At 40.1% G+C, this 25,401-nt stretch overlaps 1 protein-coding gene across 1 annotated transcript; it reads right to left on the bottom strand.

Moving 5' to 3' along the window:
- Positions 1 to 2,382: 2,382 nt before the first annotated feature.
- slc44a1a (solute carrier family 44 member 1a) lies at positions 2,383 to 21,512 on the bottom strand. Its single transcript, XM_037674942.1, has 16 exons — positions 21,272 to 21,512; positions 20,983 to 21,069; positions 19,501 to 19,643; positions 16,420 to 16,556; positions 10,650 to 10,743; positions 8,130 to 8,299; positions 7,204 to 7,293; positions 6,984 to 7,126; positions 6,654 to 6,840; positions 4,572 to 4,740; positions 3,841 to 3,997; positions 3,645 to 3,728; positions 3,441 to 3,578; positions 3,042 to 3,278; positions 2,780 to 2,854; positions 2,383 to 2,685 (listed from the first exon to the last, which is right to left on the bottom strand). Exons 1-16 carry the CDS (start codon positions 21,293 to 21,295, stop codon positions 2,662 to 2,664), a joined length of 1,959 nt encoding a protein of 652 aa, XP_037530870.1. The 5' UTR covers positions 21,296 to 21,512; the 3' UTR covers positions 2,383 to 2,661.
- Positions 21,513 to 25,401: the final 3,889 nt, after the last annotated feature.

Genomic DNA, 25,401 nt, shown 5'->3' on the forward strand with positions numbered 1-25,401 from the left:
AAGCTAAATGTTTAGTTTACTAAACTTACAAGTTAAATATTTAGTTTGTAAACTAAACTAAATATTTAGCATGGAGCTAAATATTTAGTCTACAAACTAAATGTTTATGTCCAAGCTAAATGTTTAAAATACAAACTAAATATTTAACTTTAGTTTGTATTTTAAACATTTAGCTTGTTATTTAACTTACAAGTTAAATATTTAGGTCAAAGTTAAATATTTATTTTGGAAATTAAATGTTTAGCTTGGAAAATAACTATTTAGGTCAGAGCTAAATATTTAGTTAGCAAATTAAATGTTTAGTTTAGGAAATGAATGTTTAGCTTATAAATTAAATGTTTAGTTTTGAAAATAAATATTTAGCTTGTAAATTAAATATTTATTTTGGAACTATGACATTTATAAATGTATGAATAACGTAGTCAAAATATAATTGTGGAAAAAAACACAAAAAATGTTTTTTTCTTATGAAAAGCTAAGTAAACCAAAATATTGTTGTTAATTTTTGACTGTGCAACTTTACAAACGACACCCCAAATGCTATTACTTAGTCAAACAATATGTTTTAAATGTTTTATCAGGATATATATATATATATTTTTATTTATATTGGACCAACATATAGATTTAGCCATTTTAAAACAAACACAAAGCATCAAGTCATCAATGCTTGTTTCTGCGTCATTAACAATAAATCATGTCAGGATTGTAAGTAGCTGTGCAAAAACACATGTCAGATCAGTACTTGCTTTCCTTCCTGTCCTGAAACAAAAAGGTTCCAGGAACGGTGAGTGTGGCATTTTACTCAAATCAGCCTGGTGTGACTCACCCTCTGCCCATCGAGCTGTTTTCCTGCAGAATCCCGTGTTTTATGGAGGTGGACAGCAGAGTGTAGAGACAGCCATCCCATTAATAAGAACTGGTGGTTTGAATCCTGGCTTCCCAACACACTGAATAAATCAAATTAAATTAAAAACAAGGCAGAAACCTAGAGGAGACACTGATGGAAAACATTTCATGGGACAGTCTTGTCATTTATTGCTCCACTTTCAAACTTTTAAATAAAGTTCACTTTACTAAATAAGTACAAACATTTTTCATTTGTACTCAGAAATATGTTTTAAAATATATACTGGCTCCAAAGTCACATGTTATTCAGCTGAAACAAAACCAAATTCATTCAAAGATTTAATTTTCTCATATAACGATAAGAAAATAAAGCAATGAGAGTTACATGGAGCATTCAGCTCCAGAAGCTTTACAAATAAAATCTCATATATTTTATGATGTTTTGCTGCCCTCTAGCGGTTAAACTTAGACTTGTTAACAAATGTGCATCAGGCAAGATGCTTCTGACATTGTGGTTCAGGAGTGGCTTGACGTGAAGAAAGAGACATTTGTAGCTCATGTCTAGAGCTCGTCTGTGCGTGTGCAGCTTGAGTTTTCAATATGGAACTTTATTACAAGATTCTAATTTTCAGAGACACTGAGGAAAAGTTTTATTATATTCAAGCTATAATCATATAAAATAAACAAAAAGTCTCGAGATAGTTCACTTTGTGTACTGACTCTATGAAATATGAGTCTATCTGAAGTGATTAACAAAAAATATTGAACATTTTCCACAAAAAATTTTTTTGAGGCACTTGTAGCTTTTACTATAATACCTCGTCAGGATGTACAGTTAAATTGTTGAAGAACCTCACTCACCTACACAAGGAGAGGTTGGTGAAAAAGTCCAGACTGATCCTGATGGCCTACTCCATGGTGAGTTCAGGCTCACTCTGTGGTGAGTTCAGGCTCACTCCGTGGTGAGTTCAGGCTCACTCCGTGGTGACTTCAGGCTCACACTGTGGTGACTTCAGGCTCACTCTGTGGTGAGTTCAGGCTCACTCTGTGGTGAGTTCAGGCTCACTCCGTGGAGAGTTCAGGCTCACTCTGTGGTAAGTTCAAGTTCACTCTGTGGTGAATTCAGGTTCACTCTGTGGTAAGTTCAAGTTCACTCTGTGGTGAATTCAGGTTTACTCTGTGGTAAGTTCAAGTTCACTCTGTGGTGAGTTCAGGTTCACTCCGTGGTGAGTTCAGGCTCACTCCGTGGTGATTTCAGGTTCACTCCATGTATCTTCCGACTGGATTCAGGTATGCTGCCCAGGTGCAGGACTATCAGATTGAAAAACTTTATTTATCCCTGCAGCAATCAGGCTTCTTAATGAGCAGCTGTGATTTTCGTGTATTGTCTTGTCGTGCATGAATGTTTTTGTCTATAGACTGAAACAAATCGCCTGTCGGGGATAATAAAGATTCTTAACCATAACACAGTTTTCTACAAAACTTTAATAAGACAAACACAACTTGATTTTGAAAAACAAAAACATTGTTAGCCATCAATTTTAAAATATTTACCAAAATGTACACTGTAAATAAAAAAAACATGTTAAAATGCATAGAGTTAAAAAAGCAATAAAGGGAAAACAAAAACAAACAGTTCCTAGTGATTACAAATTAAAGCTAATTAACTCCCCACTTCCATTTTCTATTAGTGTCTAAAGTCACAATTATAAACTCTTAAAAACCTGAAACAGTGCATATTACTGATATTTGACCTATTTGTTTGCAGAGTTACTCCGCTGGATGATAATCAGTCTGTTGTTGCACACTTGGTCAAGCTGCAGTCCCTCCACTGGTCTGCACGATTGAAAAAATAAAATATTTGCTCATGAGCTGCAAATAAACATTACAAACCACAAATCAGAAACATAAAGTTTCTTTTGTAACCTACCATGGGCTTCATTTCTCGTCCATCCCCGTCACTGGGTTTGTACTGATCCATTTTCTTAGAGTTCTCAACATATTCCTAGAAAGAGACAAAATGAGTAAATGAAAACATGGTAATTAGTCATTTTAGGACAGAATTTTTTAGAATGGACGTTCAGGTAAAAATACTCTTTCAACTTGTTATATTCTAATATTTATCTAAAAAGGGGATTTTTTAAACTAAATTATTTGAGGTGCTTATGCTGAAAAGCCCTAACCCATCTCACCATGAGGGCCTTGTCCATGTAGTACTGCCGTCCAGGGCTGCCATCGTTATATTTGGTGTCCACGGCAAAGCAGAGGAAGAGGACGTCCACCACATTCTCAAACACAGACAGGAAGCAATGGGCCACGAGGAAGGCAAACAGACAAACGATGAGGAGAGGCAGCACCCACACGGTGTAGTCCCTCTGGTAATTCAGAGCCAGAACGCCCGCAAAAGCTGTGCATGAGACTACGATAATCTGAGAACGAAGACGGGGATTATTAAAACTTGACGTGGCCGCAGCAGCAGAACAATCGTATCTTTGACCACTTGGTGGCAGCGCAGCCTGCTCTGCAGACTTTATTTACAGGGAGAACATCATGACCTATAATGCAACTGTTCTAGAGCTTAAATCTGGTACCTTTCCCAGGAAGAGGACGAAGTCGCCCACAGTGTTTATGGCTGCCACCCGGAGCGCGTTCTCCACCAGGATAACGAAGGCGTCGCAGGCTGAGGTGCAGAAGTTGGTGCTGTTGATGGCAGTCGCAGTGTAGGCGTTCTGAAATAACTCAACATTTGAGCTGCGCTCCTTTATAAAAACCTTTCACTCTGTATTCCTGCTTACCTGATTTAAGTAAGCCAAACACTTCTCGAGACACCACAGGCAGCACACGCAGGCCTTCAGCATGCACCGAGCGCAGGCGTTTTCCTGAAGTTTGAACACATTAACAACAAATTAAGTAACTGATTAACCACGAAAAGGCCCATATTGACCTCTAGGTCTATGTTCAGAATTCAAACTAAACAAGTCTGAGACGGACCTTTCCTTTGAGCTGGCTGTGGATGTACGTCAGGATGATGCGGGGGATCTTAACGAGCGTGATGATGAAGGAACCTTTGGCCAGCGTGCCCAGGTGATAGCGAACGGTGCGAATGCTGGCACTGAGGACTGGAGTTGCTGGCAGCTGGGACTTGTTCCTGAAGTTAGTCACAAAAGAGACGACACTGTTAAAATCATGTGGAATTAAAAGTCTGAGAGTCCTTGAAGGAACACATATCGCCCACCGCCTTTTATACCAGAGCTTTAAACCGAAGTTATCTTCTGCTGAGAAGGAATAGTGTTGTAGGTGGTTAAGGTCAAACTTTGAAAATTATGTTTTACACATAATTTCACACAATAATAACATCTGATTATGTTTATAGACATTTGTGTCAAAGGGCTCACCAGTTCTATGATTAATTTCTGAGATATTTTGCTAACAGACCAGCAGAGCCAACAGTTCATGTTAAAATTTTAAGCACAATGTGTTGCACTCAAATATGTGTTGTGGATAATGCTCAACCACCACCTCCAAACGAATTCATTATCTGTAAAATGGATTAGGTTAGAGTCATTTCTTACATTTCCTGAAGCCAGTTGGATGTGGCGGCCATCTTATATTTGGTTGAGTCTAAAAGTTATTTCACTACAAACAACTGAACACACGCACAGAGACACGGGCGAAAACACTGACGACAAATCCACATGAAACACAACTGCTCTGCTTTATACCGTGTGAAATAATAAGTGACCACAGCTCCTGAAATGGTCATCTGCTGGAAGGCAAGGATGAACTCGCTGATCCAGATGAGGCCGACGGCGTGATACCACACCATGTACTGAAGAGCGCCCTGCATCTCATATTCAACCACACCGGTGGAGTTGTTCTTCACTGGTGTCCCTGTTGGAGAACAGTGTCATCTGTGAAAAAAAAACCTCCAAATACATCCCGAGTCACGCTCAATAATCCAGGTAGAACAATCCAACAAAGTTAGGTCAGGTCCTCTGGACGGTTTCTTTTTGTTGAAACGTTTCATCTTTCATCCAAAAGACCATCGGTCCGAGGAGCCGCAACAAACTCGGTCTTACAAATAGCACCTTCTCATGGTGGGTCAACCAGTTTATGGTGCTCAGGCGATTTCTGTAGTCCGCCCTCTCCCCCGCCGATGAAACACGAAACGTTTCAACAAAAAGAAACCGTCCAGAGGACCTGACTTAACTTTGTTAGACTCCAAATACATTCTTACAGTTTTCATACAAGCCTGACAATAACGTTGCAATCTACACCTATGAAAAACGACTGATCTTTTCATCTCTGAAGTGGGTGGCACAGAGGCACAGTTGGTAGAGCAGTTGCTTCTAAACCGTCTCTAGGTGTGAGTGAGAGAGTGAATGGTTGTTTGTCTCGTTTGTCTCTATGTGTCCCCGTGATGGACTGAAGACCTGTCCAGGGTGTGTCCCCCACCTCTCGCACAGTGACTGCTGGATATGGGCACCAGTGACCTCATAACCCAAAAAGGAAGAAGTGTGTAAAGATAATGGATGAATGGATGATCTCTTAAGCTCTTGTTCATGAGGTCACATGGTGACGTTGGAGCACTAACAAGGATCTCAACAAGAGTACCCCATACGGTACACTGTACACCCGTAGACATCTCGAGCTGATCAGATGTTACGGTCCAACAGACGGAGACTACAACATAATGCTGTGCGTGAAAAAATTGGTACCACTTTACAGTAAGGCTCCCCTTATAGATGGCTAAAAATAGTTTATAGATACGTTATTAATTCCTCTATAAACACTTTATAAATCATTAATAACTGTTTATTATGCATTAATTAAGGGTGACAAAGACAAAAGTGACCATTTTTTGCCAAATAGTGAACCAAATGTGTTCATCTAATCATTTCATCTAGAGTTGTTATATTAAACATTTCAGACCAAGTTACTACCTTGTAAGAACAATAAGCATTTGTAAACCTATTTATTTAGCATATAATGTTGCACTTTATCACTGTATTATAAGTATCTACAACTAATATTATATCCTAAAAAAATTTAGGTTTACAAATGCTTATTGTTCTTACAAGGTAGTAACTTAGTCTGAAATGTTTAATATAACAACTCAAGATGAAATGTATAGATGAACACATATGGTTCACTATTTGGCAACAAACTGGTCAGTTTAGTGTCTCTGTCACCCTTAATTAATGCATAATAAACAGTTATTAATGATTTATAAAGTATTTATAGAGGAATTAATAACGTATCTATAAATTATTTATTAGCATCTATGAGGGGAGACTTATTGTAAAGTGGTATCAAAAAAGTGTTACGTTTTGTTTTTTCCAGAACTATACAAGCCTTTCCCTACTTATTAAGAACAAAATATAATTGTAAAATATAATTATATTTTAAAACAAATATAAATATAGAAAATATAGAAAGAAATTTAGTCACAAATGTACATCAGTATAGAGTAGTAAACACCCCCCAGACAGGAAAGATAAATCAGCAATGTGAGACATTAGTTCCTCTTGCGCTGGCTCTTTGTTTGATTTATGAATTTATAATCCACTGTTGATAAGGGAAGAAGGGGGCGACGAGAGAAGTGGTTCTTTCACTGCATTCATCACGAGACTGGCACAGCATTCCACACGTGGGAGTTTAGTCAGGCCAGACAAAATGTCACAAACTCTGCATTCACAGATCCTTCTGATTTTGGAGTAGATGCACTTTAAAAAACATACGGAATTATGAATAACGACAAGCATTTGCACGATCAACCCAGAGGCATCGCAGTTCTTCCTAACCTGAGGTCCCGAGGAACAGGAGCACGGCGATCCAGTAAACCCAGAAGAACATGAGGCTGAGGAAGGTCCAGAAAGGCTGCAGGACCAGCAGCGGGAGGTGGATGAACACTTTACCCGCCACGTGGAACAGGGAGATGGTGAGAGCCACGCGCTTTCTCATGAAAAACATCACCAGCAGGAGCACAACCTGCAAAGTTACACAACACGTTCCCAAACTGCCTCATTCAGTCATTTACCTGTGAATATCTGTTACGTATTTGAAGACCGTCTGTGTGTACGACCTACAGTTTCAATCCTGCACAACTACAGCCCTCGTGTACACTGACGTACCGTAAAAATGGTCGCCCCAATGGCGTACACAAGCAAAGCCTTAACGTTGTCTGAAGCCACTTCCTTCCCAAACACCGATGTGCCGTTATTATCCAGGGCGTGCTTGTGGTCGGCGTACAGCCACCAGAGGACACCGGTCCCACCTGTGAGAAAAGAAACACAAATGCCATTTATAAATGAAGTGTTAGCAGGGAAAACGAACTATAAACTGAATAGTTACCTATAGATCCAATGATCACCAGGACTGTGAGGATCCAAACGAGCAGTTTGGAGATGTAACGGATGACAACCATCATGATCAAGGAGAGGACTGGGTTAGAGAGGGGGGGGGGGGAAATACATTATTTAAATATGGAGCATGTAAAAAACGTCCACTTCAGAATCTAAAGACCATTTTATTCCAGAGTCAGAATAAAACTGCATCCGGCAACTATTTTACAGCAATCTAAAGCATGGACAAGGCAAGCAAAACCCTTGTACTGTATAACCTTTGACCTTGATTTGTGACCTTGGAGCTGAGGGGTGAAAAGTGTATGCAACACTTTTGTTTTAATGGTAGTATAAATATGTATCAAGTTTCATAAAATGATCTTGAGCGGATCAGAAATTAAAATTTACGTTCATAGTACGTCCTTCATTCAACTGGCGTATAATTATAAATCATGATTTAGTGTTCAGAAGTATAATACTGTTATTGTGCAAGTATGGTTATATATATGTATATATATATATGTATATATATATATTTTTTTTTGAAACAGTGATGTAATAAAAGATGACACGCAGCTTTCAGATCTATGAAAGAAAGGACAGTCCAGTCATGAGTCAAGCCTTGACGACACGTGGACCACGCAGATTAAATACAGGAGATAAAGGCAGGCGAAGGCGATGTGGGATTAGTTCTGTCTCTTCTGCTCTGCCAGTGGGAGGACTTGAAGTAAACTTCAGAGGATACACTGACTGTAACCACTCAGGCATTTCCTGTTTTATTTTTTTTGTCCTCCCTCCTGCCCCAAGTGACAAAAATATCTTCAAGTGTATCCTTCCTGATGAATCTTCGTGAGTAATTAAAGCCGGGCAGTGTTGCAGCACAAAAGCAAAGAAACACTGGCTCATTGTTAAATGTGATGTAACGAAGTGCAACACCTAAAGCCAGGACACAGAGACCCATGATGATCTCCTTGCTGGTCACCACTCCAGCGACGACGCGCCGCAGCGCCGTGTTGTCACTGACGAATGTGATGAAGGCTTGGGCGAATTCAACGTAGCAGCTGATATCCACAGGAATACAGCGGTGGAAGACTGGCAAGGCCTTACTGGAAAACAACAACAACGTTTTGTTGGTTATTTATTTAAAGGAACTTGTCCTTTAAGCAGAACACTTTGACTTTATATACAAAATTTAAATTGCAGAAGCACATTATTATTACTATGAGCATCAGAGATAAACGTCATGGTCACACACTCTTCTAACTCCTTAAAGGGACAGTTCCAGTCATTTTAAGTGAGGAAAGGTCACGAACATTTAATATCTTACCTGTAATACATAGTTATCTCTTTGAACAATCTTCGTTCCAAACTTTTGTTGTATTACCAGCAAAGATTTAACAAATATCGTCTGTATGAACTGTTGTGAATTTTAGAAACTGAAGCTTTTAAAACAGCAGCTATCCTCTTAGATCTCTGCCCTGCCAAGTCCAAGTCCATCAAAATTAAACTATTTCTTCAAAATGAGGTCATTCAAAGAACTATCTACTACAGGTAAGGTATTGTTTTTAACATTTCCATAAAACCCCAGTTCAAAATATACTGAACAAAAATATAAATGCAGCACCTTTGTGTTTGTTCCCATTTTCCATGAGCTGAACTCAAAGATCTAAGACTTTTTCTATGAACACAAAAGGCCTTTTATCTCAAATATTATTCACTAATTTGTGTAAATCTGTGTTAGTGAACACTTATTTGCTGAGATAATCCCTCCACCTCACAGGTGTGGCTGATCAAGATGCTGATTAGACAGCATGATTATTGCACAGATGTGCCTTAGGCTGACCACAATAAAAGGCCACTCTAAAATGTGCAGTTTGATCACAGCACAATGCTACAGATGTCACAAAATTTGAGGGAGTGTGCAACTGGCATGCAGAGAGCAGGAATGTCCACTAGAGCTGTTGCCCATGGATTGAACATTAATTTCTCTACCATAAATCGTCTCCAAAGACGTTTAAGAGAATTTGACGGTACATCCAACTGGCCTTACAAGCGCAGCTCATGTGTAACACCAGCCCAGGACCTCCACATCCAGCATCTTCTCCTCCAAGATCGTCTGAGACCAGCCACCTGGACAGCTGCTGCAACAATTGGTTTGAAGAACCAAATAAACTGCACAAACTGTCAGAAACCATCTCAGGGAAGCTCATCTGCATGCTCATTGTACTGATCGGGGTTTGCACCTGACTGCAGTTTGTCATCATGACCTACTTGAGTAGGCAAATGCTCACATTGGGCGTGTTGGAGAGGGGTTCTCTTCATGGATGAATCCAGTTTTCACTGTACAGAGCATCTATGGCAGACAGTGTGCATAGCGTTGTGTGGGTGAGCGGTTTGCTGAAGTCAACGTTGTGAATCGAGTTGCCCATGGTGGAGGTAGGGTCATGGTGTGGACAGGTGTATGTTATGGACAACAAACAGGCACATTTTCTTGATGGCATCTTGAACACACAGCTGTTGTTCCATTCATCAACGACCATCACCTCATGTTGCAGCATAATAATGCACGGCCCCATGTTGCAAGGATCTGTAAACAACTCCTGGAAGCAGAAAACATCCCAGTTCTTGCATGGCCAGCATACTCACCAGACGTGACCCAGTGAGCATGTTTGGGATGCTCTGGATCAGCGTATGCATCATGTTCCAGTTCCTGACAATATCCAGCAACTTCACAGCCATTGAAAAGAAGTGGACCAACAGTCCACAGGCCACAATCAACAACCTGATCAACCCTATGAAAGAGATGTGTTGCACTGCGTGATGCAAATGGTGGTCACACCATATACTGACTGGTTTTCTGACACACATGGACTCCCCCCAATACAGTAAAACTGCACATTTTAGAGTGGCCTTTTATTGTGGTCATCCTAAGGCACACCTGTGCAATAATCATGCTGTTTAATTAGCATCCTGATATGCCACACCTGTGAGGTGGTTGGATTAGCTCTGTAAAGAAGAAGTGATTTACAAAGATTTACAAAAATTAGTGAACAATCTTTGAGAGAAAAAGGTAGTTTGTGTTCATAGAAAAAGTTTTAGAGCTTTGAGTTCAGCTCATGGAAAAGGGGAGCAAACACAAAGGTGCTGCATTTATATTTTTGTTCAGCGTTTCTATACCTTCACTTCAACTGGATAGGCAGATATTTTTATTGCTAAAATTATTATTAATATTATTATTTTTAATAATAACTAATGAACTCCACACTCCTGATTCAAAGTCCTGAATCTCATCATTGACACATCCTCTGGTTGACACACTTATGGTAGTCATGAATTTAGGAATCATTTAAAATGTGCCTAACCTTCTACTTCAAGAATGATTAATAATAAGAAAAATATGGGTAAAAAAGATGGATGGATGAAAATACTAATAAATTAAAGCATAGAAACAATTACCTTGGTGGAACAGGGAGCTTTGGACATTTGGTGTTTCTGTCTGGATGGCTTGGATATCTTGTAGGAGAGATTTCATAGGAGCAGAGGTCAGAACCTAACAAAAGGGGAAACACACACAATTACTGTACAGGGGGTAACTGTAGCTGAGTGGTTAGAGCAGTTGTCCTCCAATGGGAGAGTTGGGGGTTCAATTCCACCAGCAGTCACATGCTGAAGTGTCCCTGGGCAAGACACTGAACCCCTCACTGCCTCCAATGTGTGTCCCATCAGTGTATCAATGTGATCTAAAGCACTGATTAGTCTTTACAGATTCTGATTATTCTTTGTACAGATCTAGTAGAGTGCTGTATGAATGGGTAAATAAGGACACAGATTGTAGTGTAAAGCACTTTGAGTATCTTGATAAGATAGAAAGGTGCTATATTAGTACAGTCCATAGTGTTTCCCCTAGTTAACTTGCCATGGCTGGGTGCTCATCTCATCCATGATTTTTGTTGAGGGGGGCAGGACAGAAACATGTCTGAGCACAGCTTGTACCAACAGTTTTTGAGCAGGGTGGTGGTGGTGCTGGTGTGTGTGTGTGTGTGTGTGTGTGTGTGGGGGGGGGTTCAGCATGAGGGAAGAGGCACCTTTGGCTTTTGCTAGCTTAGCATGACACGTTTGAGTTGTGCGCTCTTTATACACAGTTTTTGAGTGTGTGTGTGGTGTTCAGCTTGATAGAAGAGGCAACATGAGTGTGTTACGCCCCCTGAAAGGGGACAGAAGAGCCAGACATCAACTCAGCTCCCAAGTTGATTTATTTTACCACTGAGTGGAGCCCATGTCCCCTTTATAGTTTCCCCACCCAGGAAGTGACATAATCGCTAAATCTTTCCACAATAATCTTAGAGTTGTCCCTATGTGTATATGTAGTATCATTGTTTTCACATATTTAACTGTTTTAGTTTAAAATCATCTTAACAAATGGCTATTTTCATTTGGCCCATAACACACACCCCATCACAACAAGTGTCGTCCCGACACCCTATTCCTTGATCTAAAGGAACAGTTGGACATTATATAGAATGCCATGACATTTTATCTCATGCACATCACACTAATGACTTTTTTCAATTAATGCTGTAATAAATTATTCACTCTTAACTGCATGTTTAACTCATAAATCCAAACAGTATGTTTACTAGCCACATCACTTATTCAGAAACAGTCTTTTTTGGGATAAGTAAATAAATCCATACTATTCCACTGACAATCATTGTTTTGCAATGGCATGAATGCAATTAGCACCACACAGATTGTGGGTGGCACAACGTCCAAAATCCACTTTCTTTTTGTTGCCCCACTGACCTCATACTGTTACAAGTGGGATTGCCCAACTCGTGATATGTGAGGATTTTTGGTGTCAGTCTCATTCTCTTTAGTCGTGGAAGGTTGTATTCCCCAGCCCCTCTCCCATGGTTGATCACAGTTATTTGCTCTTCTATTTTTTTGTCTTCCTCTGGGAGAATTTCTCTCCTATCCAGTGAACTGGGTTCAATGTGGATCTCATCAGTGTGCAGCTCTTGTGCCAGGTCAACCTGAGATCCCTTCAGTTCTACTCCTGCAGAGTCATTCAGGGCTCCAATATCACTTTCAGACTGTGCTGTTGCATGTCTATTTTCTTCCGTGTTTCCTTTGCTCCTTCTCTTTGGGTGGATAACTTTGAGGGGGGCTTCTAGTGGTAAGTAGATTCATGGGAGCAAAAGATTGCGATGCAATGTCCTATTCCTCCCCTTCCCTTGTTCTGGCACCACTTCATAAACTGGGAGGTCATTATTGACATGGCAAACAACTTTATATATGTCCTTTTCCCAGTAATTACGAAGCTTTCCAGTTCCACCCCTAGGAGTCAAATTTCTGAGCAAAACATGGTCGCCCTCCTCTAATATAGAACAGCGATAGTTTTTGTCATAGTTTTTCTTCCCTCTTTCAGCAGACTTTGCTACATTTTTCTGGGCAATGTCATAAGCCTCCTGCATTCCCCCTTTCTATTTGTCCATATACAGTCGGTGATTTGGCATTCCTGATGCTGGTGTTAAACTGAAAAGAATGTCAATGGGAAGTATTGGAGGTCTCCCAAACAAAAGTTAGAAAGGTGAGAATCCAGTCACATCATTTCTCGTGCAGTTGTATGCATGCACAAGAGTATTCAGAGATTCCTTCCTATTAGCTTTTTCTTGTTCAGTCAATGTTTTCAACATTTGCAGAAGTGTCCGATTGAAATGTTCCACTTGGCCATTTCCTTCTGGATGGTATGGGGTTGTCCTTGATCCTCTAATGCCACAATTTTCTAACAAGTGGGTGAACAACTGATTTTCAAATTCACCCCCTTGGTCGTGGTGGATCCTTTGGGGGGACCCAAACTTCAGGGCATAATCATTAAATATTTTATCAGCCACAGTCTTGCCTGATTTTGATTTTGTTGCATAAGCTTGTGCAAATCGGGTGAAATGGTCTATTATGACTAAAATATACTCATAACCCCCTGAGCATTTGTCTACATGTAAAAAAATCCACAGACACCATTTCAAAAGGTTGAGTAGTGACTATATTTGTGAGAGGTGCTCGAGTTTCTTTCCTGGGCTTCTTGCTCTTCACACAGGAACAGCTCAGAGAGACATACTGTGCGATCTCTTTCTTCATTTGTGGCCAAAAGAACCTTTCGTTCACTAATGATGTTGCTCTCTCCACTCCCTGATGTCCCATCTCATCATGTAATGCTGTCAGCACCATACTTTTATACTTCTCTGGGAGGACAAGCTGTAATCGGGCCCCTGTTTGACGTCTTAAAACTCCATCACTACCCAAGATCAATCTCTCCCACTCACGCATCAACTGTCTCGCCTGGTAGTTCAGGGTTTTTAGCTGTTGGCCTAGTGGTCTCCTACTGGCTTGCAAGCAGGGCCAATGCTCTGGTCATCTCTCTGGGCTAGCAGGATGTCTTCCAACGGGATAGATATTAACTCTTGATTACTTTCCCCCAAGCTCTGAGTTAATAGGGCCATAGACCAGGTTGAATTCTCTTGTTCTTGTACACTCTGGATGGTAGCCTGGATCACTTGAGGGGATAATTCCTTTGTACATTCTTTCATCATGGTTTCAATGGTGACAGGCATTCTGGAGAGGCTGTCAGCATCAACATTCTCTCTACCTGGACGGTACTTGATGGTCAGCTCAAAGTCAGCTAAATCAGAGACCCATCGATAACCTGTAGCATTGAGTTTTGCTGTTGACAACACATATGTGAGTGGGTTATTATCTGGGTACACTGTACAAGATGAACCTATTAGATAATCCCAAAATCTTTCAGTTACTGCCTATTTTAAAGCCAGAAATTCTAACTTTCTTGAATGCAGTTGATAGTTTTTCTCTGGCCCTGTGAGTGTGCGTGATGCATACGCAATCACTCACATCTTTCTACCCACTTCTTGATACAAGACTGCACCTAGACCCTGATTGGAAGCATTAGTATAGAGAACAAATGGCTTAATGAAGTCAGAGAAAGCCAGTATGGTGGGTTCAACCAAACGATCTAGCAATCTCTCCAAAACCTGCTGGTGTTCATTAGTCCACTCTATTAGTTTATTAGATGCAACACATTTACTGTTATTTTCAGTCTGGCCTCTTTCTCTAAATCCCTTTTTGTTCATATCCACCTCTGGGGACACTTTTAAGAGGTTGTAAAGTGGACCAGCAATCTGTACAAAATCTTTGATGTACTGTCTATAATAGCTCAAGAGGCCCATGACAGCCCTCAACTCTCCGACAGTCTTTGATTGTTTCTCTTTTAGGGCCCTCACAGCAATAGTGTCTGCAGGATCCACTTACTACCTGCTGCGGACACTATTCGACCCAAATAACGCACTTCCTGTTTAAAGAGCTCACACTTGCTTGGCTTTAGTTTAATGCCATATTGTCTGAGTCACCTGAGAAATGTTTTCACATCTTCAACATGAGTTAAAAATGATTTACTAAATACAATTGTGTCGTCAAGATAAGGAATGCAAATTTCATCTCTCAACCCCACCAGACACTCTTCCATACATCTCTGAAAAGCAGCAGGAGCACTCATCAGGCCAAAAGGGATCCTAATCCACTCGTACAGCCCCCACGGGGTCACAAAAGCAGTCATTTTCCTGCTTGCCTCCGCCATAAATCCTTGGTGGTAAGCCATCCCTTGATCTAAAAGGGAAAACCACATGTTGCCACCTAAACCATCCATGATATCTTGCACTCTGGGAATTGGCTGGCGATCAGGAATGGTTCGTTTATTTAACTCTCGGTAATCAATGCACAACCTTAATGCTCCACACTTCTTACGAACACAGACTACTGGAGATGCATAAGGTGAATTAGATCTTTTTTATGCACCCCTGTGCTATGAGGTCATGCAAATAGTCCTTCATTTCTTTGGTTTAGTGGTTTAGGCACAGACAAGTAAGTTTTTGCAACAGGCTCTGTGTCCTTCAACATGATGGTAAGCTTCAATTTGTCAACACAACCAATGTCATTATCTGACATAGAAAAAGAACTAGCTTCCTCCCTTAACATTTTTTTTTACCACTTCTCTTTCAGGTTTTGACAGGTGACTCAAATCAATTGGAGGGTCCCACACATCCTGCATCTTGACTCCTTTTCACCTCCACCCCACTTACAGTGGTGGCTGAGAGCCAATTTTGCAACACTCCAGTTGGATAAACTGACTGAATGGGCTGCACTGCACCTACAAGAGCTTTTCCAGAAAGCCCAATATCATGATTTGTAGGGTTCTGTACATCAATTAATATGAAAGACATTACTCCCTTTTTCACTTTTACTAATGTGTCACAAAATTCCAACCCTTCAGCCCACTGCGGGTTTACATCAGGCTCAAAAAGAAGTATAGTGTCTCCTTGGAATGGAGCTGTCTGCACATGGCATTCTACTTTTACAAACGTGTGCGCTGGTATATTTAGTTGTTCTTTTGTTGATTTAACCAGATATGCACATATCTGTTGGGTACTAACTTGCTCAACACACGCTCTAACATTATTTGTTTCAAACCCAGGAAAAGCTGCCTTGAACTTTTTAGCTAGAAAGCCTGTATTTTGCGCTGCTTGCTTAGTGCTACGTCAGTGCCGGGTGGTGGTGGTGGTGGTGGGGGCACAAGTTTGGTTTGGTAGGCGGGGTGCTCAGTTCTTTTGACGGGGTGGGGCACTTTGCTTGTATAATGGTAGGGAAAACACTGGTCCATTTACCATTACACATTTCAGTTTCACTACAGTAGTTTAAAACTATTATCCAATAGTGTCATTTTGTTTGTATACATGTATAAATAATAGAAATGCATTGTAATACATTGATTAGCCAAAATATTTAAACTGCAGATGGGTAAAGTCAATAATCTCATTATATATTATTACAGTGCACTGTTCCTGGGACAAGTTGGGTCCTGGTGTTCCAAAAACATCTTACTTTGACAAATATGGTAACCCCCACTTAAACACTGTGAGAAGCCTTTTACAACCCCTGGTGGTACAAGCAGGGCCTCGCTTAACCGGACCTAGCATACTATAATACTAGTACCACATACAATACTATTATACAGCAATAGCCCCAAACCATCAAAGTTTTAACTTTGACCTTGATTTGTGACATTGACCAGAGACTGTACCACAATACAACTGTCTTTTGACAACCGTCCAGCAACGAGAACACTAAACTATATTTACAATATTCCTGGTTTTCTCACCATTGTTCAGAGAGAAGTCCTTGACATCTTTATAGTCCTTCAGTTCAGCGGTCGGACATTTGGAGACACACAAGGCAATGGACTTGATCTTCCTGTTGATGAGGTCAAGGTTGCAAGGATCCAGAAAGAAAACAAATCTAAACAAAACAAAAAATAGATAATAGTCTGTTCAGTGTTGCAAGTAGGGCATTAACAGAGTACTCAAGTAATCTACACATTGATTGCTAGGACATCTATCGATGTTAAAAATGTAAAGTCGGGTATCCGTAGTGACGTCATATTATGTGACCACCGTATGACCGTAGGGGGCGGTGTTGCACTGTCGCAGGTCACAGAGTATGGTGTAACACCGGGTCCTATCCATCGAACCAGAACCAGTTTCTGTTTAAGTTTCGTTCTTGACGTGCTGCGTGTTTCTTCACGTTTTCAGTTTAATAATAATAACTAATAGTTTAGTTTTTCCTGTGACTTATTTGCAGTATGATAAATGGTAGGAGCATAATATACGCTCCCAATGTTTTGTTGGTCTTTTTTTGTAAATAATTACCTTTTTTTGCGGTTTTATTTATTTATTTATTTTTGCATCTTGAGATCTATGACGTCATCAAATACTCGAGTTCTACTCGGGTTTTATTATGTTAATGCCGAGTTTAAAAATTATATACTCGTTCAACCCCTAGTTGCAAGATCATTATAAAGCAAAATAAGAATCACATTTGACCTTATTGTAAATTACATATATTTTGGTGTTGTAATGTCTTTTGGGTCTGTTTTATCTGAATAAAAAAATGTTAAAATGTTGACATCCCTGCCTTACTGGACAGACCCGTCTTTGTTGTTAAAACGCCTTTTATTCAGAGTCACCATGGGCAACCAGCCCATCGATAAAGCTTTCCCATTGTTTCAGTGAATCTAGGCCTTCAGGCTGTGTGCTGACAGAACGCTACAGCCCCAAACAATCAAACATGTGTCAGACAAATAAAAACAAAGTCCAACTAAAAACCATGCTCGTCATGTGAATACCATATAACAAAGGTTAAAATAAAGACATTTTCCAGGTTGGCAAGTGGACATCTTAACAAAATCTGGTTGTCTGTAAACTTTATAATAAAGGCAGCAAAAAAATCTCAAGAAAAATATAATTTAAGAAGTATATTGCACTATATACAAAGTTTACTATATACAAATGTTCTCAGGCAGCCATCTTGTGGACTGTTTGGAGCTCCCGAGTGTCAAACTCTTTCAGGAGCTGCTGGAGTGGAACTTCCTTGTCCTCGTTACAGTATCAGACTTTACAAGAGAGGCGCTCGCAGCTTATTTAAGGCAAAGATTAAAGCAGAAAAAACAACAACTGGGGGGATTTTTCTACACTTAGAGGTTACCCAAACATCCCAACACCACCACCCAATACGACACATTTGAGAGCTTTTTCCTGCACACAGGTCGCTTCTCAAAGGTTCTCACATAAAGAGGAGTAGTATAGAAGTCCCTCGCTACTTTGCAGTTCGACTTTCGTGGACTCGCTCTTTCATGGTTTTTCTAAGTAAGATTGTACACGATACACGATTGTCAACTTTAATATTACTCACGTGATTGGGACAATATGGGATCAAAAGTTAACAGGAGCGGGAACCAACCAATAGGACAAAAAACAAACAAACAAACAAAAAAACTTTGGACAGACACCGCCATTTAGTTGTTTTCTTTCAATAAACCTAAACTATAACGCAAGTCAATAGAACTACACGGCCCAGAAGGCAACAGTGTTTCCAGCCACTGCTTTCTGCCAAAATAGCAGGAATGGAGGGAAAGTTTAGCAACAAAAAGTCAGAAGTAACGATCGATCTATTCAGCTCACAGAACTGACAGGAAAGTTTCAAATAATCCTGAAGCTCAATTATCCACGTGCGCATCAAAATGGATGGGGCGGTGGGCTTCATCGCTGCAGGGTAGGTCTGCAGAACCAGAACCAAGCTGCTGTTCTGCAGAGCTAGTGAGTACCCATATAAAACTTTGCAGTACTGTACAGTACATATATGTATGTTGTTAAAATTATGTAGGTTTAGGAGTTTAGAACTTTGCAAGAGTGTGGAAAGGGTTTACAAAGTCTTAAAATATATATAAATACTAAAATAAATAGTGTTATTACTTCGCAGTGGTGTCTGGAACGTAACCCCCATGATGATCGAGGGACTACTGTATACTGAGGACAAGACCTTAGTAAGACCAGGACCATAATTTTCCAGACTGACAGATTTCTCTCCTAAAATGATTATTTAATTCAATGGGATTATAATTACAGGATTTCAGCTCATGTAGTCTTTCAATACTATTTATTTTCATATTTAATCATTTATTAAATTACATTTATCACAGTACAGTTATCTCTCTGTGTGATTCTAAATATAATCAAGTTTAGTTCATCCAAACAAACACCACACCTTGTTGTTGTTAACACTGTGAAGAACTGAATTTAACAGATATTTATGAGTGACGAAGAGGTCGGGGGTGTGGTGCAGGGGGTGGGGGGGTGATGGTGCATCAGTTCTGGTATCTCTCCCAGCTGCAGTGACTTGGTCACATGCAAACATGTATTAATATGTAGACTTTTAATTAGTTATTACAAGTTATCACCAGTATGAAGGGGTGGGTGGTTGTTAGTGTAGAGGGGTGTTCTCATTAGAAACAGTCCAGTAACCTGTGACTGGTGCTCTCACCTGCAGTCTGTCTCTGAGTCAGGAACACTGAGATCACCTGCTGAGTATCAGACAGGAAGACCCGCCCTGCTCTGACTGGCTCAAACTGTGGCTCTGGTTCTCTTTATTTGTTCAAAGCAGCGTCAGTATAATCCCTGTATCTTTATTAGATTGGATGGCTTTAAAAAGACCAAAATGAAAAACACCCCCCCCCCCCCCCCTTTCATTTTATGGAGAACTTTAATCCATGACCATTTCATGGGACAAACCCAAGGAGAGATCTGGCTATTCGAGACAAAGATAAGTTGTCTCAGACAACGGAAACAGTCGACCCCTGTATAATGTTTACCATAATATATGAAGTCAGTTAGAACAAAGCACTTACTTTTTCTCCGACATGTCCCTGCCACTGAGAGGGACTCCCTCGACTCTGGTGTTATTCCGACCACACGTGTTGCCATAACTGTCGTACCCGGAGATGAGCCGAGAAGCACCTCCTGTGGCGATGGCAAAACCACATATACACCCCTGCAGGTGACACAGGTATGAGAAAAAAAACAGTACCACTTTACAATAAGGCTCCCCTTATACATGCTAATAAATAGTTTATAGAGGTTATTAATTCCTCTATAAACACTTTATAAATCATTAATAACTGCTTATTATGCATTAATTAAGGGAGAGAAAACTAACCAGTTTGTTGCCAAATAGTGAATCAAATCTGTGCCCCTATTTATTTCATCTACAGTTGTTATATTAAACATTTCAGACTAAGTTACTACCTTGTAAGAACAATAAACGTTTGTAAACCAACTTTTTTTTAGGATATAATATTGTCCTTTATCACTGCATTATAAGTATCTACAATTAATAATCAATAAAATTATACTGATAAAGTTCAACAAAGATCAATCAATAAAGTTCTATTTTAATATTTTATCATTTAAAAAAAAATCTTTAAAAATATCATTAAAAAATATAAACTACACCCACACCTGCCTCCACCCTCATTTGCCCCACTCTGGGCCATTGAGCAAGGCCCTTAACCCGAAGGTCCCAGGTTCGATACCCGGTCATTGCACATCTCGTGGTGTCTCTGAGCAGGACACCTTATCCCCAGTTGCTCCCCGGACACTTTTCATAGTTGCCCACTGCTCCACCTAGTGGTGGATGGATTAAACGCAGAGAGCCAATTTCGCCATTGTATGGGAACATACAATGATTCAAGATGTAAGGATTCAAGGTTCTTTATTGTCATATCACATCACATGTGGTGCATGAGGTGGAACAAAACTATGTCCACAGGGTCCCAGTTACATCCAACAAAAATACAAATTGTAAAGAAAAACAGTAATGATGACAATACATACACATTATTATTATTATTATTATTATTATTATTATTATTATTACAATCTGCTCCCAAGCAGGTCTCTCTTGAAAATGAGTTATCATGACTCAGTGAGACTACCTGTATAAGTAAAGGGTAAATAAATAATGTATTAGCCATCTATAAGGGGAGTCTTATTGTAAAGTGATACCAAAAGAACAACTATAGGAGAAAAACATTGAAGAACACTGGCTTTAACTGCATCTTTTAAGGATGCACGTCCTTTACTTAATAGGATATATTGTGTCTGTAAAGTGGGCGTTTTGTACAAATATTTTAATTAAACAATGTCTCATACCTATGCTTGTGCTAACTGTAGCTTTCAGCCACTGCTTTAATGACTTCAGCTTCTTCTCTGGTTGTTTACACTTTTAAAAACTCACTTTATAGTGAGGATGCCTTCGTGCAACAAACGCTTCTCTGCATGACTGTGTGCAGAAGTTAGGACCACAGGCACAGAACAAGCTGAAATCTTACCATGCCGACACAGAACAGAGTAAAGACGATGAGCCATGGGATGTCCGTGCAGCTGTGCTCCTCCAGCGGCTTCCACTCGCTTTTACTCTGCCGAGACATGAAGCACAGGACCTGGTGACCCGTTTCTGCTGCTGACAGCGCCCTGCAGCTCCACCAAAACACAAACAAGCAACTGAGTTGTCCACAGCAAAGAGCTGTTACAGCTGCCGCCGAGACGTGACGTGACGTTGGCCCCCACGTTGTCAACAAACGTCTCGGAAGAAGCCATTAAAGCCTTTAACTCACTTACCTCCGAGCTGCTGCAACACCCCATGTTGTACCTCGGAGAAAGTAACTTCCACTAAAACTAAAGTGTTAAAGTGTCTAAACTGTCGCCCACGTTTGTTTCTCCTCTTTCGTCACTATTTGTGTTAGTAAACAGACTAAAGTACATTAGTTTATGCCTGGTTTCATTGGTCTTTGTCCTTACAGGTAAACGCGGAAGAAGACGACTTAAACAACAAAAACCAAACCGTATGGTGCCTTCAAATACAGGCAGAAAACTTCCGCACTGCTTTGAGTTAAAATTGTTTGTACACTTTTTGCTCAGTGCGTTAGTTCTCATTTTCATGAGCACATCCAAGCAAAGTATTAACAACAAATGAATACGAAAAATAAAACAAATTAACTTCTACCCACGTTTGCAATGCAGTCTACATGTAGTATGTTGGTAAGTTTATGTTCGCTGAAGCTGTTGCAGTTTTTCGATGGAGACGGTGAAAATTACTTGGCGCAGTGAATGCAGCACAACTTGTTGCACGCGCTCTGAATAGTGTAGTTTGGCGCCACCTGCTGGATTAAACACGGAACTGTTGATTGAGAGGCTAATTATTGATGATAAATAGTCAAGTAGGTAGTACTGTATTACACCACGACAGTTTATCTAACTAATATCATTTGGTGCTGATGGTTGTGCGAACTATTTATCCACAAAGCAGGTGAGTAGGGAGACAATATTTATTCACTTCCACAAATAGCCTACTTTAAACTTAAAACAAGCATTTGTCCTTTTTTATATTATCGTTCAAACAGACTATTTGTCTAGTTGGACAGAACATTGAGGCAAGTAAATATAACCAAGTTAAAAAATAAAAACATAACTGCGTTATGTCCATTCATCTGTAGTGTTAGTAAAAACATCTGGATGAATTTTTATCAACTCTGAAAGTAATCATAGGAAATGCATCTACGATACAGGTAAAGTTTTGAAGGCAACTCCATTCAAGATGGCCGCCCCAGCTAACTGACATTAGGAAACACATAAATTAGTATAACTCAGCCAGTTTTACAGATAATGAACTAAATTTCATTGTGTTAGTAACTGAGCATTATCTTTAATGCATAATCTGAGCACTACAAGGTGCAACATGTTGGCTTAGAACTTTGACACTTATTGTTAGAGTTGACACTGTCTGTTAGTAAAATATCTTGTGAAAAATTATGTGCACAACTCATTGCCATTGGAGTCAATCAGATTCAGGATGCCTGCCAGAGCTTATGGACCTTAGCCAACACAAAAATGGCTATAATTCAGTCACCTTTACAGGAATGGAGCCTGTTTGGGCTTTATAGGAGCTCAACTCATGCTTGGAGGGCTTCAGATTTTGTAAGATTTCACCATCCCCCATAACTGCTCTTGTAACGTCTTTTACAAGGTTTTATACAACAGCCATGACATCACGTCTTTTCAGCTCGAGATGGTTTTAGTTTAAAACTGCCATGAATGGCAGTGTGTGATCTGCATTCCTTTAGGGAATGCTATGCCTTTCATTTTTTAAAGTAGCATTGGCAGTCGTTTCTGAACTTCACTCAATTACATATGATCTGGTAGTAATTTCTCCCTAACTCTGGCAAGATTGCTGCAGATTTATATCATGTAAGTAGGCCTGTCACGATAACACATTTTCTGGGCAATTAATTGTCTCAGAAATTATTGCGATAAACGATAAAATAGTTTGAAATTTAATAAATAGTAATTATTGTCATATTTCAGAAGAAATTTGGGTTAATTTGTTTAGTGTGTAGTACCTTTTTTGGCCACTTGATGACAGTATAAGACTGTTTGAACTGAAGGATGGATAGTGAGGGAGCGAGCAGTGTGTCCCTTCAAGAAAAATGGGAGGGAGGCCCCTAGACGTGACATGGGCTGTCTCTTGTTACTTTTTTCGGTTCTCAAAATAACAGACGCTCGGTGTGTTTTGAGCTCTTTAGCATAACATTTTTCACACAAAGCTTTTAATAATCAATCAGTAAAAAAAGTTCTCAGCTTCTTTTTGCAGAGAAAAACAACTTTTTACACGAAGGCACGGGTTTCAACCATGAATTTTGGAGCTTCGACAAGACAGAGGTTTTTTTCCCGATGTTGACCTGTTAGCTTAGCTCATAGCTTACCTTCTCAGCTTAGCTGCTTTTAAAGATCCAAAAACGCAATTCTGTATGGTTTAAACAGATTTTAAAGAGAAAAGAGAAAGAGAGGGGTCAGTGAAGAGCACCGGAGTTGAACCTTTTGTCATCCAGTGTCTTGAGTAGAGAGAGACACGAAGAAACGATAAAGCCAATAAATGAAAATGAGGTTGATAATTTTAATTTATCACGCAATTAATTGACAGACAGCACGGTGGTGCAACTAGAAGAGCAGCTGCATCCCAGCGAGCAGGTCCCTGGTTCAAATCCCGGTCCGAGGGCCTTTCTGGGTGGAGTTTACATGATTTGTTCATTCATTCGACCTTTATTTAAACAGATAAATCCCATTGAGCCTCGAAGACTCATTTACAAGTGAGGCCTGTTTGGACAGACAAAAACAGTGGTTAACTGGACACATGTAGGAGTTGGAGGTGAAAAAAACTCCTATCAGACTTTTTTTTCTTGCCTGAGAAAAAAACCCTCTAATATGATCTTTCCGTGCATGCGTGGGTTTTCTCCGGGTGCTCCGGTTTCCTCCCACAGACCAAAAACATGCATGTTAGGCTGATTGGTAACTCTAAATTGTCCCCAGGTGTGAGTGAGAGAGTGAACGGTTGTTTGTCTCCTTTGTCTCTATGTGTCCCTGTGATGGACTTGCTGCGACCCGTCCAGGGTGTCCCCCGCCCATTGCACTGATTGCCGGACATGGACACGGCGACCCCGGTGACCCAAAATGAAAGAAGCAGGTAAAAGATAATGGATGGATGGACGCGATCAATTGATTTATTGTTTATTGCGACAGGCCTACATGTAATCTATTCTTTTGTTCAAACACGGATGAACATTGTATAGCATTTAATAGCTCAAATTGTAGATTAGGAACTGGGATGAATCCAGATCCAGATCACACTGGGAACCCTTCTGAATGTGAAGTATGTACGAGCAGCAAAGCAGATGTTCAGTGGCGTTACACTTTAATCAAAATGAAATCAAACTTGGATGGAAACATCTGCCCGGAGATCCTGCTCACCGTGTGATGAAACAGCTCCTGGCCTCTCGTCTCCTGAATCCCAGTCTCAAGTGATTCCTGCTGACGCTGCTTTGGCAACAGTGTCCAAGGACAACAAAAGTTCCTGGATCCCCATCTGAGGCACCAGTGCCAGTGCTGCATATGTTCAGCAGAGATCAGTGTGAGGAGATGTAGTGCGTCACCATCTTGGCCTGCTCACAGTCCGGTCCGAGATCCAGTCATTCTTCATGTAGAGTGTAACATGAGGATTAACAATCTGTCTTTTCTCAGTTTCCTTCAAGATAGAAAATGTTAGCCAATCTGAAGCTGTGGGGATGCAGTGAATTAGTTATACTTTTACCAGCCAGAAAATGGCTGTTCAAAGCAACAAACAGGGTGTCAGCAGGTCTGCTGAGGGTTCGGTAAAAATTACACTGCATTCAGACATACCAACTTTTGTATTATTTTGATGTTAACACGGTTCAGAGCCATGTTTAAATACTTAACAGACTCAGTCCAAGATGGCTAAAGAAGCAAACGATGCCTGATGTACTGAAGACTGTGTAAACCACAGAGCTCTGACAGCACAGCTTCACCGTAAACTGAACATGAGCTCTGTGCCTAACTAGATGACAGTAATGTGACCGTCCATGTTCAGACTGTTGTCCTGTGATCAACGCTTTCCACTTTACAGTGACGATGTCTGGTCCAATCAGCTATAAAAACAATCAGAACAAACAATTTCGGAGTAAACTAACCATGCAGCGTTCTGGTAATCCACTTTGATTAATAAAACCCTGACAAGAAGGATTTTGACTCCATGAACACTTTAGTCAAACAAATCTAAACTAACAAAAACAGCTGTATCTTGTGAATATTTCCACAGAAGGTTGTTTAACTGTTTGGTTGAAGGGCTGGATCTGTCACGATTCACGCCTGTCTGAGTTTATATTTTTGTCACTTTGTTC

Source organism: Nematolebias whitei, chromosome 3, assembly GCF_014905685.2.
Source record: "Nematolebias whitei isolate Nwh7 chromosome 3, NemWhi1, whole genome shotgun sequence".
Classification (NCBI taxonomy): Eukaryota; Metazoa; Chordata; class Actinopteri; order Cyprinodontiformes; family Rivulidae; genus Nematolebias; species Nematolebias whitei.

Bases quoted from the DNA above. Each gene is read 5' to 3' on its own strand.
- slc44a1a (XM_037674942.1), bottom strand. From the start codon at position 21,295: ATGGGGTGTTGCAGCAGCTCGGAG. The intron at 3,729-3,840 runs GTCCGTCTCAGA...TTCAAACTTCAG, and splicing joins ACAGCCAGCTCAAAGGAAAG to GAAAACGCCTGCGCTCGGTG. The intron at 2,855-3,041 runs GTGAGATGGGTT...GTCTCTTTCTAG, and splicing joins ACATGGACAAGGCCCTCATG to GAATATGTTGAGAACTCTAA.